At 37.6% G+C, this 14,752-nt stretch overlaps 1 protein-coding gene across 1 annotated transcript in view; it reads right to left on the reverse strand.

Moving 5' to 3' along the window:
- Positions 1-14,752, reverse strand: part of TLL1 (tolloid like 1) — a 147,954-nt gene that overhangs the window by 58,201 nt on the left and 75,001 nt on the right. The window contains exons 10-12 of the mRNA XM_021706969.1: positions 11,056-11,158; positions 8,964-9,080; positions 7,254-7,399 (exon numbers count right to left, since the gene is read on the reverse strand). Of these exons, the coding sequence (XP_021562644.1) occupies positions 7,254-7,399; positions 8,964-9,080; positions 11,056-11,158 (366 nt within the window). The remainder of the gene's footprint in view (positions 1-7,253; positions 7,400-8,963; positions 9,081-11,055; positions 11,159-14,752) is intronic.

Raw genomic sequence — 14,752 nt, forward strand, 5'->3', positions numbered from 1 at the left:
GAAGGAAGGAAGGAAAGAAAGAAAGAGAAAGAAAGAAAGAAAGAGAAAGAAAAAGAAAGAAAGAGAAAGAAAGAAAAGAAAGAAAGAAAGAAAGAAAGAAAGAAAGAAAGAAAGAAAGAAAGAAAGAAAGAAAGAAAGAAAGAAAGAAAAAGAAAGAAAGGTTTCTTCTGGAGTTAAAGCATGGATACAGTTCAAAGAGCTGGGAGCTGAACTCAATGCCATGCACAATTACACACAGTACAAATATGTTTTGATAATGATGATGCTGATTTATTACAGACCTTAAGGTAATCAGAGCGTAAACTATATATGAATGTGGCAAGTTTATCACAATGTAAACAGAACTAATACATGCACAGAGAACACAGTGAAAGTGCTAGTAAGTTCTGAACATTTTTTAGTAAACGGATATTTAAATGATATTGGAAATAGATCCAAATAAACAAAGAAGGAAGAATAAGCACAAAGACTACCCAAAGGGGATTCTTATTACACTTCATTACTAAGTGAGGGCTCATATCTTTAATGGCAGGGTGGAGAAGAGCTGTGGAAACAGAGAGTGAGTTCTATTTTGTAGGAACTAAAATAAATTAAATTTAAACAAAAGTGGTTGAACACTCATCTACAACTGCCACCCTGTACAGAGCTCTGTGGTCAGTGCAGCAGTGAGTTCTAGCACTGCAGAAAGAAAGGCCAGCCTGGAGGAAGAGGCCAGGCCCAGGCATAGGGCCCATTCACATGCCTGCCTTCATTTATAACCAAATTTCTAAATGAATTTAACACATTGCACAAATATGTATTATTAACAAATATGCACAAACAATACCTAGTTATTTACAAAAAGCTCTTAAAGCTCTGAAATCTCTAGATAATAGTTTCAGTAATGTAACACATTTAATTATTTAATACATTATTAATAATTGTTATTAACAATAATTAATATTAAATTAATAGTAATACATAGATAATTACAGTTCAAAAATGGGGAGAAAAAATATTCTCAAACATGTTAAAAACAATTGCATGGGGCTGGAAGCGATGGCTCAGCCTATAATCCCAGCACTTTGGGAGGCAGAAGAAAGAGGACTGACTGTGCCTGGGGGTTCCAGATCAGCCTAGGCAACTTGGTGAGATCTTGACTCTACAATAAATCACACACACACACAAAAAAACTAGCTGGCATGGTGGTGTGCATCTGTAGTTCCAGCTACTAGGAAGGATGAGGCAGAAGGATCGCCTAAGCCCAGCAGGTCGAGGCTATGGGGGCCATGAGCATGCCGCTGCACTCCAGCCTGGGTGACAATAGTGAAACTCCAACTCAAAACAAACAAACAAACAAACAGACAACTGAATGGTTTTTGCTTAGGTTTATTTTCATGTGAATCATTTACTTAAATGCTGCCACTTTTTGTTTCTTCATGACAATGATGTAGGTATTTTTCTTTACTCATGAATTTAAAAATTGTATTGAAAACTAGCCATAGCCAGATAATATGCACTTGACAGTATGTAAACATGGTAAACAAACAGACATGGCTCTGAATGGCTAATATATAATGATTAAACACCACAAATGTACAAATGACGATAGTTACTAGCTAATTAGATGCCATGACAGAATACTGATACTTCTCTTTGCTACCAAGACCCAGCGACACACATGAATAGACCATGGCTTTGGTTCCATCACAGTGCTGCCAATTGTGTGACCTTGGGCAAGTTAATTTAAACCAGCAAGTGCTAATCTTCCTGATACAATTACAGCCTGAATCATAATTCATAAACGACTTAACGCTTCTGTTTTAGTCATGACCAATATATATGCTTAGCTGAGCTCTCCAAAATAGTACACGGCAAGCAGAAAATCGTTAACTAATTAAAACCTCCTTATCTTGGCTTCCTAGTTCATTCACAAAGACTAGCCTACTTATCATAAATTAATAAAAAATATTTAAAGGATTTAAAGGATTACCTTTAGACAGGCAATCTACCAAGTACCAAGATAAAAATGTATGTACATAGTTTAGAATGTTGCAGCCTACAATAGTGATGATTAAGGCTATTAATCACTTTTGGTATTCATAAGGAAAGCATCACCAAATCAAAATGTGTAGTAATGTTGACAAGTGCCCCAAACTTAATCCCACTTGAATTAATGTGTGTGGGGATTTCAGTTTAAACAAAAGTTAGCTCCAGGTTTATTTCATGTCTTTTCTGCTTTACGGACATTTTTTGAAGTTGTTACTATAATAAACATTTCAAGTCTCCCAAACTTTTTATCTTCTGTATTTCTGCAGTAGTACTAGAAGCTTCTTTACTATGATGCTGCTAAATAGGGGAACAGGCTTTCCAAACTAATTTCAGAGGTAATCTATCTTCATCTACAAACTCACTTAGATAAATTGGTTACATTGGTCTTAAGAAACAATGTATCTGGGACTGCCAAAGAAGAAAATGCTTCCTGTCTTGGTACTTTCTGGATGCTATAAGAAAATGTCACACACTGGGTAGCTTATAAACAACAGAAATTTATTTCTCACAATTCTAAAGGTTGGGAAGACCAAGTTCAAGGCCCTGCCTGGCAGATACAGAGTCTGGTGAAGGCCCTATTCATAGATGGTGCCTTCTTACTGTGCCCTCACATAATAGAAGCTCCTAGGCCTCTTTTACAAGAGAACTAAGCCCATTCATAAGGGCTCCATCCTTATTATTTAATTACTTCCCAAAGTCCCCGCCTCCTAATACCATCATTTTAGGGAATAGGATTTCAACATATAGATTTTGAAAGAACACAAACATTCAGAGGATAGCACTTCCCAAATGATATAATCACGGATGAATCAGGATTCGATTGCTCTTTCTGCTCAAAGATGCCCAAAATGCATTAATAAAGGCACTTACTCAGACTTTCTGCCCTTACATTAAAATCCAAGTGTAACAGGGAAAGGTACAGTCATGACATTAATTCACATAAAGGCAAGAATGGTGGACAACTAGTAAATTCTTTACTGTAGATTTCAACAGATTGATGGACAAGTTTATCTTAGTAACTCTTTTAACTGAAGAGAAATAAGGTAACAGAGAATAAAAACCAAAATAGAAACAGTTTTGAAAAAAAGGCAAACTGGAATCAGTGAATAAAAACTGTGCTTTGTCATACAAAATCACAGAACATTGGGAATTTATAAGGACTTTTTAAAAAATTATGTTTTCAACATAAACTATATAATCTGCATATTGAAAACATACTATGTAAACAAAAATAAATGGATATATACAGATACATGGCTAAATTATAAAAACTACTATGCAACTGATTCTTGATATTCATAGTAGTTGCAGTGTATAAAGTTGCTGAGAATACCGAATCAGCAAATCCTGATTCATTGTTCCCAGGGTTAAGGCTACTGTGAGATTTAGTCACAACAGTTTGTCAGTCAATCAGTACATAATCTTGTTTACATGCGTTTCTGTTTAAAGACACATTGATACACACTGTTCATTTTCATTGACACTGAACTAACACCCGACAGCACTATGACATTCATAATGCCTGAACTTAAGCTTCTCGAACACACCGACCTTCTCAGTAATGCACATCACAGCTGGTGATGTGCACATCAGATGACCTAAAATACTGCTCCGAACATGTCTGAAAGTGACCCAGAAAGCATCACAAGCATTGATCTTAGGCTTACAAACATTTTAGTAAGTAGAAAAATTTGCAAATAAAACCAGAATCAAGTGTACTTGTATTCTGGTGCTAGTTTAGCCTCTCACTTCTGTGATCCTAGGTTAAGGTCATAAGCTCAGTTGCCTTATTTAGAAGTTTTGGGTCTTATATTCAGACACCTGTAAATTCTTGGCACTTGTGAATTTCTTGGAATCCAGGATCACTAGATCCAGCCATGCAACATATCAGGCCCTCCATCATCTAAATCTTTCTTACTTGTCCAGGATTGTTTCCCTCTACGTGGAAACTTACATGCCTTTAATAAAGAAAGGATATATTAATTTCATTTAGTGACCATCACATACTAACATATTATACACCCTCCCATTCATCTCTGCCATTATCAAATATTAGCCTTTCAGACACTGGTCCTGGAGGTATAGTAATCAGCAGCATAGGTAAGGTCCCAATGCCTCGCTATTCATATTTTGGTGAGAGAGACATGTCAACAAACGAGATTCATAGAGTAAACTCCAGTAACTGTAAGGACAAAAACTAAAATAAGGCAGTGACTAAAATAAGATCGTTGTAAGTAAGAAAATATTGTAAATATTGCTGTCAGGAAGGACTTTTTTAGTAGGTGATAATTAAGCAGAGGTGCAAATGAAGTAAGAGAGAAAGAAAAGCCAACATCACGAAGCTGAGGAGCATCAAGGCAAATACTTGGACATGGGAGGTGCCCTTCATGTTTCTGAGGAAGAGAGAGATGGACAGAGGAACTGAAATGGGAGGGGCAAGGAGACTGGGGTCAGATCTCCGCATACCTCTGTCCACATCACTGAGTCTATTTTAATGTGATGGAACCCCTTGGAAAGTTGTGAGCAGAGCAGTGTCACGACCTAACATATACCGTGAGTGCACCACGCCAGCTGCCTTATAGGGCAGAATTAGTGACCTGAGACTCTCACCAAGAGTTCCAGCGAAGTGGCAGTGCTGGGAGCAGTGCAGTGTGCAGCCCTTGTGCATGGGCAGATTTCAAAGACAAAGCAACTGGAAGCATGCTGATGGATGGGCTGCAGGGTTTCACAGAAAAAAGCAGAATTGGAGTGTTCCTGGGGTAGATGGTGGCAGAAAGCACTGAAACAATGCTGAAATAAATTGAAGAGTGCGTCTAGTGAGTGAGACAAAGTAATTAAGAGTTTGTGTTTGGCCATTTAATGCCAAGAAACCCACAGATATCAAAATATGCCCAGCATGTAAATAAAGGAGCAGATACATAAGGAAATAAAGGGAAATAAAGAAGGGACAGGAAAATAGAGATAATAAATAAAATGTACTGCCAGTTGTACCATGACATGATTTTCCCCATTCCAAAACATTCACTCAATTGCCAAGTATTTATTAAGTGAGTGCTATGTGCCAGGCATGGTTCTAAGTGCCTGAGATGCAAATTCTATTTGTGCTTAAACTATCCTATTTTTGAAGAATAACACTATTACTATATCGATACATCAAAAAAAATAAAACTGCAAGCCAACTAAGTCAGCAATTTCATGTACCTCAGTTTTTAGATTCGTGGAAAGAAAGTATTTGCTGGTATAACTTCTGTACCAGAATTCTGAGGAAGTCCACAAAACACTGAATTACATACTAAAGGCAATTAATCTCTTAATTCTTGAAATATCACAAAACACAGGTAGAATAGCCATTGGACAGATAATTATTCTATGAGTCAGATGTTTAGTCTATATTATGAGTGAAGTTTTTCCAACCAATTTTAGTCACTGTTAACAATAAATGGATCTATTTGAACCGTATTTGCAATGTTATTGGTCCACAGAACAACAAAGTTCAACTGTAAATTAAATAAATTCAGAACCAAGGTTTCTAAAAATACAAAAATCAGAGCATAAATGGACAACATCGTGATCAAAGCAGAATACAAGGGGCGGGGCAAAAAACCCCAAAATTTATTTATAAAAAAATTGTATTTATTCTTGCATGTTTAACCTTCAGTTACCTTCAAAGTACTTTTTGTTTGATGCAATACACCTATTGAGATGATTTTTCCACTGCTCAAAACAGTTTTTGAACTTGTCAATTTTGGTGTCTTAGTGCTTCTGCTATTTTTTGTTCACCTCTTCCAACATTGGCAAAATGTTTCCCTTTGAGGACTTTCTCATCCAGGGAAACAAACAAACAAAAAGTAACCTGGGAAGAGATGGCGTGAATAGGGAGAGTGGGGCATAGGGATCATGCTGTTTTTGGTCAAAAACTGCTGAACACTCAGTGCAGTGTAGGCAGGTGTGCTTGTAAATCACCCACCATGAAATGGGCAAATGCGTTGAAAGAATCTCCAAAAAAATTCACTGAAACAGAATGCAGCCCCTCACAACAATGCAAGCTGGTACACTGGTGCTGATAGATTCCTAGAACACTTATCTAGCAGGGCAAGCCTGTACTACAAGGGGTCCACTCTCCAAAAAATAATTCCGGTTTATTTTGGGTCCCGTGTGTGTGTGTATGTTTGTGTGTGTGTTTCATAAAAATAAGAACTATTTCTGGGAAGCTAAATGGTATGTGCAAGGGGACAGAGACAACTGCTGTATAAATGGAGTCCCCAGGTCTGAGGGGAGGCTGTAAAGTTCTCCAGGTTACTGGCAATGCCTGAGACCATCAGTTTGCTCCTGCTGTGGATGCAGAGACTCCACCATGGTCACTGCCCTCGCAGCAGGTTCAACCTGATCGCTTAGATAGTGAGTCAATCCTACTCAGGAAGACACAAGCTCCAGTCACGGATTTACATTTCTAACCCTTGCCGGCCTATCACCACACTCTCAGTAGTCCCTCCCACCTCACCTCTGGCTCTCTAAACCGACTCTTTGATTTAAACATACTCTGGAGTTCCTGACAAATTTTCCCATGTCTTGGCCTCTAGTCCCTAACTCCACTCCTCTTATCTCACAAAAACGACACATAAGCTAACTTGACAGCTTCAGACCTGCACTCTGATCCAAAAGTCCGGCTGGCCCTTGGTTGATTCAGGCCTCTCATCAAATAGCACAGCAACACTGCTGATTTCGCTGACCAATATTTTTTAGGAAGTTGAAAGCTCCTAAGAACACTTAGATCCCTGTTTTTGATATAAACAATTATCCATGCAATGGTAAAAAGGTGAAAAATGAATTGTTCCCTTACCATAAAAGATGGCCTACGTTTTAACCTTTTAGTTTAATTTAGAAAGGAAATAAAAGTTCTATTACTTAATGGACCCTCCAAGCAGTCTTGTGAAACAAGCCTGTGCATTTGTCAAAACAAACTATTGTCAGTACTTCAAACATTCTAATTCAAATAGCACAGATAATGTAAACTCACTTTAATCTTCTTGAAAATGCCTGCAAAAAAGGAAAGAAAAAATAAAAATCTTTTGCTCTTGATGTTACATTTTATAGGTGATCCTTTGCTTCTCTGCTGATTAAAGGGCTGACTCTGTTTCTTTGTTGGTTTAACGAGGATTCTTTTAAATGTCACTGTCATTTATGGAGAAGATGCCCCAGGAAGAGCCCTGAGAAGGCGTTACCTCACAGGCCTGAAAGGTCAGTCCGACGTGGTAGCCCTCCGACACCGTTATCTTCCACACACATTCTTTCATGGGGCGGTAGTCATCAGGGTAATTAGGAGACTGAATCTGTCCTTCATTTTTACGTATCTCACCTCCACAGATGGCTGAAGAAAGCAAAAATAAACATATGAATTAGCCTAGACATGCCATTTTATTTTCATTTTCTTCTAAGGTAAAATTTAAGTTCAGTTCCTGTAGCTGAGTACATACATAAAGAACAGCTTATACAATTCAAAGTTGGTTGGTTGCACTGTTGTACATATTTAGGTAGCACAAAACAAACAAATAAAAAAACCTAGTCAGCTAACTGCAAATATTAGATAATAATGAAAATATAGTTTTAAATCACACCTTAACAAAGTTGGGTTTTTTTTTTTAACTTTTAAAACCCTTCCATGATTTTGTAAACTTATTATCTGTGAGTTTGTTTGGTGATTCCCTGAATTGCTTCACTTGGTCTTGAGATGGCAAGTAAAACAGCTCATCAGAAGAGAGCATCGCCCTAAGCAGAATTCACTGGGTCTCTGGCAGTGAGCTAGTCGCATGCTCAGCATCTGTGCCTCCCTCTAAATAATCCCTTCACTGTCATGCAGTCAATCTTTAAAACAAAATGTGTCTGTTTACTTAAAAGTTTAAGGGAAGCAGAAATCTTCTGTCTTTGAAATTATCTAAACTCCTGTAGTAGAAAGGGTCTCCTCTACCCTCAGCCAGGCAAGAAAGGAGCTGGTTTTAAAGCCAGGAAGCACCAGGCAGTTTATTGTTTTAGAGAAGCACAGAACAAAGCATTTAATAGCTTCTTCCTTGAATGCTGACTCTCTTGTTTAGACAAAGCACTTTCCAAGAGCGTGCACAATGACTTTCTGTGCAGTTTCCTATAATAGAGTATTTCAGAAGTACAAGGACCAAACAGACACAAAATCAGTACAAAGAAAATTATAATTTTTTCATAACATTTTATTTTGCTTATCATTCCCAATCTGGACTTGACCCCCTGGGCACAAGTGATCCTCCTACCTCAGTTTCCCAAGTAACTGGGATTTAAGATGCACATCACCACCAGGCTCATAAAATTTTAACACTATCACAAAGTGAACAATGAAAGGTTAAGAATTCTTGTGCCATTTGTTTTTTCCCCACGCATCCTGAGCCCCTTTAGATGTTACCGCATCACTGATGCCAGAACATAGGTTGTTATGCAATTTACACTTACTAAGTATTTTTACTCAAACCATCCTATGAATATTATAATATAGGTTTAGACAATTTCACAGTTTTAAAATACAATTACAATATCATTGTAATAAAATTGAAAAAAGCCAGGCTCAGTGGCTCAGCCTGTAATCCCGCGCTTTGGGAGGCCGAGGTGAGTGGATTGCCTGAGCCCGCGGGTTTGAGACCCACCTGGGCAACTTGGCAAGACCTCATCTCTACAATAAATTAAAAATGAGCAGGGTGTGGTAGCACGCACCTGTAGTTCCAGCTACTTGGAAGGCTGAGTAGAAGGACCGCCGGAGCCCAGCAGATGGAGGCTGCGGTGGCTGGGAGCGGCCACGGCACTCCAGTCTGAGCAATAGAGTGAGACTCCAACTCAAAAAAAAAATTGAAAAAAAAGGACATTTCTGTTAAAAGAACAAAGATAACTACTTTCTGAAATCCAATGTGACTTGCCTTCATAGACAGCTGCGAAGCCTTTTCCTACCCAGTTACTGCTACTACGAAACTCAATCCACATTCTGCTGTCTGTAGAGATGAGGACATCAGGCACTCTGTCCCCACAGAATCTACCTAAAAGAAAGGAAGAATAAAGAGAGATCCCCAAATGTGACTCTATGCTCTAATTGCTTTTCACGCTAGCTACAAGCAATCTATATAAGCATGGATTTGGATCATATTCCTAACCCAAGTGACTAGAGCTGAATGTTTGCTTAACAACGGTAGGCAAATACAAGAATCTCTTCATATCTATTTATAAAAGATTTGGCCATCAGCCTCAGATTAACTGTCCTGTGTTAGTATCATTACCATATGCAGAAGTAAGATGATTAGCTCAAACATATGTTTGTAAACAGTCACAGAACGCATTAAGATGGGGAATATTACTCTATGGGGAACAGTAAAAGGTACAAGTCATCCTGAAAAGCTGGTTTCAAATCATCAATGTGGTCACTAGCAGGGTAGTGAAGCAGTTATGTCACAACCTTCCACAAGTGTCTGTTGCTTATGGTGTGTATGCCTCTATGTGCTAATCTTTCACATGATGACAACATGGTTAAACATGACAAAGCACATGAGCTAATCCTACAAACATTCCACTGTTATCCATTTCTATGGGCCCTGGGGGCAATGGCACGCACAGTTTCGGTGTATGAAAATGGTGGCCAACTTGCATAAAGCAAATTCATACCAAAAACTAACTGGGAAAATATATCTTTTCCTAACTGGAAAGTAACTTAGAGTCATGCAGCACAGAGCAGAGATTCTTAAGCTGTGGTGTGCCTCTGAATTTCCAGGAAACCATTAAAATCCAGTCTCCAATTCAGAGGGTATGAAGTGGAAACTGAGTTTCTACAATTCTAATAACTTCCCAGGAGAGTCTGATGCTTTCAGTCTTAGGGCTACACTTTTCAGAACAAGGTCTTATGAGTAATAATGGGAAAAGCTTTTCATGTAAAAATGTGATCACACGGTGTCACTCTGGTGGGCATGTCGGCTGATGGTGCGTTAAGAGAAAGTGTTTCTTAAGCATTCATTGTTAGATTTGATTTTCCAGCATGAGTTTTAAAAAATGCTTTCTGTAGACTGCATGTCTATATGTAACAGGTTGCTTTATCTAGGCTAAAAAACTAAATGTGGAAGACAATGTTTTCCTCAGCCTGATTTGTCACATTAGTTTCATTCTTTATTTTTCCTTATTTTAAAACATGTCTATAGATATTTTTGATTTACTAAGGCTGCTGTCACTTTTAATACAATTCAGCAGGTTTTAAATGTTAAGAAAAGAGAGCCAAACAGTCCATCAACACGACTGAGCAAAGTTACTTCTGAAACTAAAAAAAAGTCACAATCTCAGAAAAAGATCAGCACAGAGTAGCTGCTGACATGCTCACAGCAGGTCTCATCTCTAAGTAGAATAGAGAGCCACAGTAAACCCTCATGCAAGTTAATATTGTAATCTGTGGTTAAACGTCAACAGCAGACTTTCATGGTCACCAAATCTGAGCCACGACTTATGACACAAACACAAATGCCTCTTCTCAGTCAGAAAAATCTCTCTGAGAAGCAAAGCTATGTAGCCTACAGTAAAAGCTAATACGCCTGGCATAAGAAGCCAGCTGTCAAACACAGACCTCACCAATCACACTCTAATGCCTTAGACACAACAAAAAAACATACATACATGCAATTTATTTGCTTTTAAAATCAAGACTATGATTCTTTAATTGAAAGTACAGAAACATTGTGAGGAGTAGACATAATAAGCAGATAAGCCTAACACTTGAGAAAGTTATTATTGGTCATTATGTTTTCAGGTCCAAGTATTCACCTCATAATTTCAGTTAGCTGAAGTCAATTAACCAGTCAGTCTGTTTATCAATCTATCTGTCTTTGAGTATTTTTGGTGTAGTTGAAGAGTATAATCAAAATGAAAATAACATTGGTCACACACATTTTTAACTCTAAGTAGATTCTTGGAAGAAGCAGTGTCTTAGAACAGGGCAGAACGTATGCATAACCCCACAGGAGATACAGAATCTCTTACCAAGGAGAGGTGACTTTCTCCAGTACCCATCTCTTACTTCAATATAGTCATACCAGCACAAGCTGCTCTTGTAGAGGTCCATCGTGGTAAAATTTAAAACAATCTGCAAAATGGAGGAAAACAACTCACAGAGTAAAAATGATTGTAGCTACAGAGTGCGGTGATTCCAGGAGGTGAGGAGCCCAAGGCTGCGGTGAAATGCATTCACAGCTCATGCTTTTATCTATATTAGTATCACCCAATTATCTTTTCTTAGCAAACACTTGGAAACTCGGTTTTCTTATTCTCTTCAGTGTTTAACAATGTCAACAGAAACACAATGTTAATCACTGAACAAACCAGACATTTTTAGCAATTAACCCAGAGTTTCTGTAAAGTTAATTTGAACAACTGCACAACCAAGAGTAATCTTTACTCAAATAGTTTATTTTGCATTTTTCTAAGATAAAAATGACTTGAATGAACCATGAAGAATTTCAATTTTTCCATGAATGCCTTTTTTCAGTAGTTTACTTAAAAGGTGACCAGTCAGACATCCATAATACTACAAATAACCACTATGTGCCAAGTTCCCAGAACAAAATATCACTGCATGTGTTGAAATATTTTAAGTACTACCCTAGAATCAGATTTATCCATCTAATGATAATCACAGGCAGATGTCACCATGCTTCTTTAGCTCCAAGGATATATATCTCAAGACTTTTCAAGTTAGGATATTTTTGTGCATGACCCTTACTCTGTTTTGGAATAATGCTGTTTATCTAAAGATAATTCAAGAATAATGCTAGGAAAGACAACTTTCTCACTGCTTTATAAAAGAACTCTACTTTTCAAGTAATTAATCTTTTTCTACTTGATTACACCAAATAGTTGATGCCAACTAACATGAGAATTGCACTTATTTGATGCAGTGAAATTCATTTAGAATTTCTTTTTTTCAGAAACTCATTCTAATTCTATTCTGCCTAAAACATCTGAGATGCATAAGGATCATAGTGATGGACTTCGGTCAAAACCAGAGAGAACCAAATTATGAGAATTTGAAATGCTCGCACTATAAAACTATTGTTTGTAACTATTTAAAAAAATCCTTTTGTGACAATACAAAAAGCTGAATGTGAGAGAACTCTCAAACAAGGTAAGAGGGGAGGGAGGGAGGTACAGAGGGAGGGAGGGAGGAATAAGGGAAATATAAAATACAGTCAACCAATCCTGAATCCATATTCCATAAAAGTACTAGCAATTCTGTGAGAAAACATATAGTTTTCCCCTTCTTGAGCACCATATTTAATGAAAGGTAAGCATTGATTATGGCAAGTCAATGCTAAAATAGTTTACTTCTTCCCCACATGAAGATACAGTCCAACTGGAAACATTTTGCATGGCATCTTATATCTAGGTATTGCAGTGATCACTTATGAAAATGTACACCAAAGTGGGTTTTAAATGTTCATATAGATTAACATGTACTTTCCTGATTACAAAAAGATGAAATCTAGCAAGGATTAGAGAATAGAGATAAACTGTCTTTTTTTTAATATAACATAACAAGTTATGGAATCATTTGTTTTATGTTTGTTTGTTTGTTTGTTTGTTTGTTTTGAGTTGGAGTCTCGCTCTGTCGCCCAGACTGGAGTGCAGTGGCCGCTCCCAACCAACGCAGCCTTGACCTGCTGGGCTCCAGCGATCCTTCCGCCTCAGTCTTCCAAGTAGCCAGAATTACAGGTGCGCGCTACCACGCCCGGTTAATTTTTTTATTTTTTTGTAGAGATGAGATCTCGCCTGCCCAGGCGGGTCTCGAACCCGTGGGCTCAGGCAATCCACTCACCTCAGCCTCCCAAAGGCACAGGATTACACCGAGCCCGGCTTCATTTGTTTTTTTAACAGAATGATTCATTTATTTTTGGTCTTTGTTTGAAGTTTTTTCTCTTGATTCTTCTTTACCTTCACCAAAATGTAATGTTCCAAACATTTTCAAAAAATGTTGACAAAAATTTTCAAAAAATCCAAGAGCAAAGCACTGATCATTCTTTTTCTTCAATAATCCTCAACACTTGATTATCAAAATGTTTAGTATCTAAATTATTTTTATGAAGTTCCCAAAACATTTTCTTCTCCACCTCTGTGTACCAACACAACATTAGTTTATACTTATGATGTCACTGGAAAATAATTTCTGGCTTTCCCCCCAAATTTGCATTTACTTTAAGTCTGCAATAAATGGGGCTACTACCACTGCCTGATATTCTGTTTCATTCTGCAATTACATTTTCTCACCTGCAACCACCACATTTCAACTTTATTTGATCATATAAGAACTTGTTTATCATACCAGAGACAACAAAAGTAGAATCTAGACACAGAGACCCTGAGGCTCATTTGTGGCTTTCCTCTCGGATTTGAAGGGGAGCTTTATGACGGTGTGCAAACACTTTCAACCTACTCCTCAATGAGGAAAAATTAGCTAAATTAGAATTATGTCTATTACCAAATTTCATACAAAATTGAAAATAATGCAGTTGGATCACTAACAATAATTAATATTTGAAGTCTTGAAACACACACACACGTGCACGCACACCACGCACACACACACACACAGAAGGTGGTAACTCTAAGCAGAAACTTTTTCTATCTTGTTTCTAATCTTCTAGTTTAAATGCCAAACACGATGGAAGAGCATAACTTGCCCGACATTAATATAAAACACAGGGTCTTTTAGAAGTAGAAAATGTAATAAAGATAGGTTTTCAAAAATCAAATCTTAGAACTCTGACTATAGAAGTAAAATTCTGGCCTTTGACTAAGGTTGCTAGCAGAATCCATACTTGAATTTCAAATCAAAAGCACTTGGAAAATATTTGATATTTTATGTAAACATATCACATCTTTTCCCAAAGAATAATAAAATGAAAACTACATAATACAATTATATAAATATTCTATTTTTGATGGTAAATTTGAGTCACAACTTTAAATTAATCACAGCTCCCCTGGAACATGAGATTGAGGGAACACATCTCCCATTTCCTGTGATCCCTCAGGAGTACAAGCTGCAACATTAAACTGATGCGGCACTGCCCAGTTGGCTTATTAAAGACTATTCATTAACAGTGCTGCAGGGGGAAATCCTTGAGGAAAGGCAGACCAGTAGTTCCAGGGACTGGATGTCTGCGATCTCCAGAGAAAGATACAATCAGTGAACGCTTTTCAGCACACTTATGAGACTACTCAAGACCTGAACAAATTCCGTGAGCTCCATAATAAGGTCAGTGAGAAGAACACTTGTACCTTACAGAGTCGAGGAGAGAGAGGTACAACCTTGCCAAATAGACTGATACTGTTAAATAGCTCTTTAGAGAGAGACTTCAGAATTAAAAGCAGTAAGATAAAACAGATGCTGAAAGAAACCATCAAGAGAGCAGGGAGACAGTCCACAAAATGGGAAAAAATATTTGCCAACTCTATATCTGACAAAAGCCAAACATCTAGGATCCATAAGGAGCTCAAACACACCAAAAGGGCAAAAACAAACAGTCCCATTAAAAAGTGAGCAAAAGACGTGAATCGTCATTTCTCAAAAGAAGATACATGGGCAGCCAACAGACACATAAAAAAGTGCTCAGTTTCACTCATCATCAGAAAAATGCAAATCAAAACCACATTGAGATACCACCTAATCTCAGTAAGAATG

This window comes from Carlito syrichta, unplaced genomic scaffold, assembly GCF_000164805.1.
Source record: "Carlito syrichta isolate Samal-C Ts95f unplaced genomic scaffold, Tarsius_syrichta-2.0.1 Scaffold316255, whole genome shotgun sequence".
NCBI lineage: Eukaryota > Metazoa > Chordata > Mammalia > Primates > Tarsiidae > Carlito > Carlito syrichta.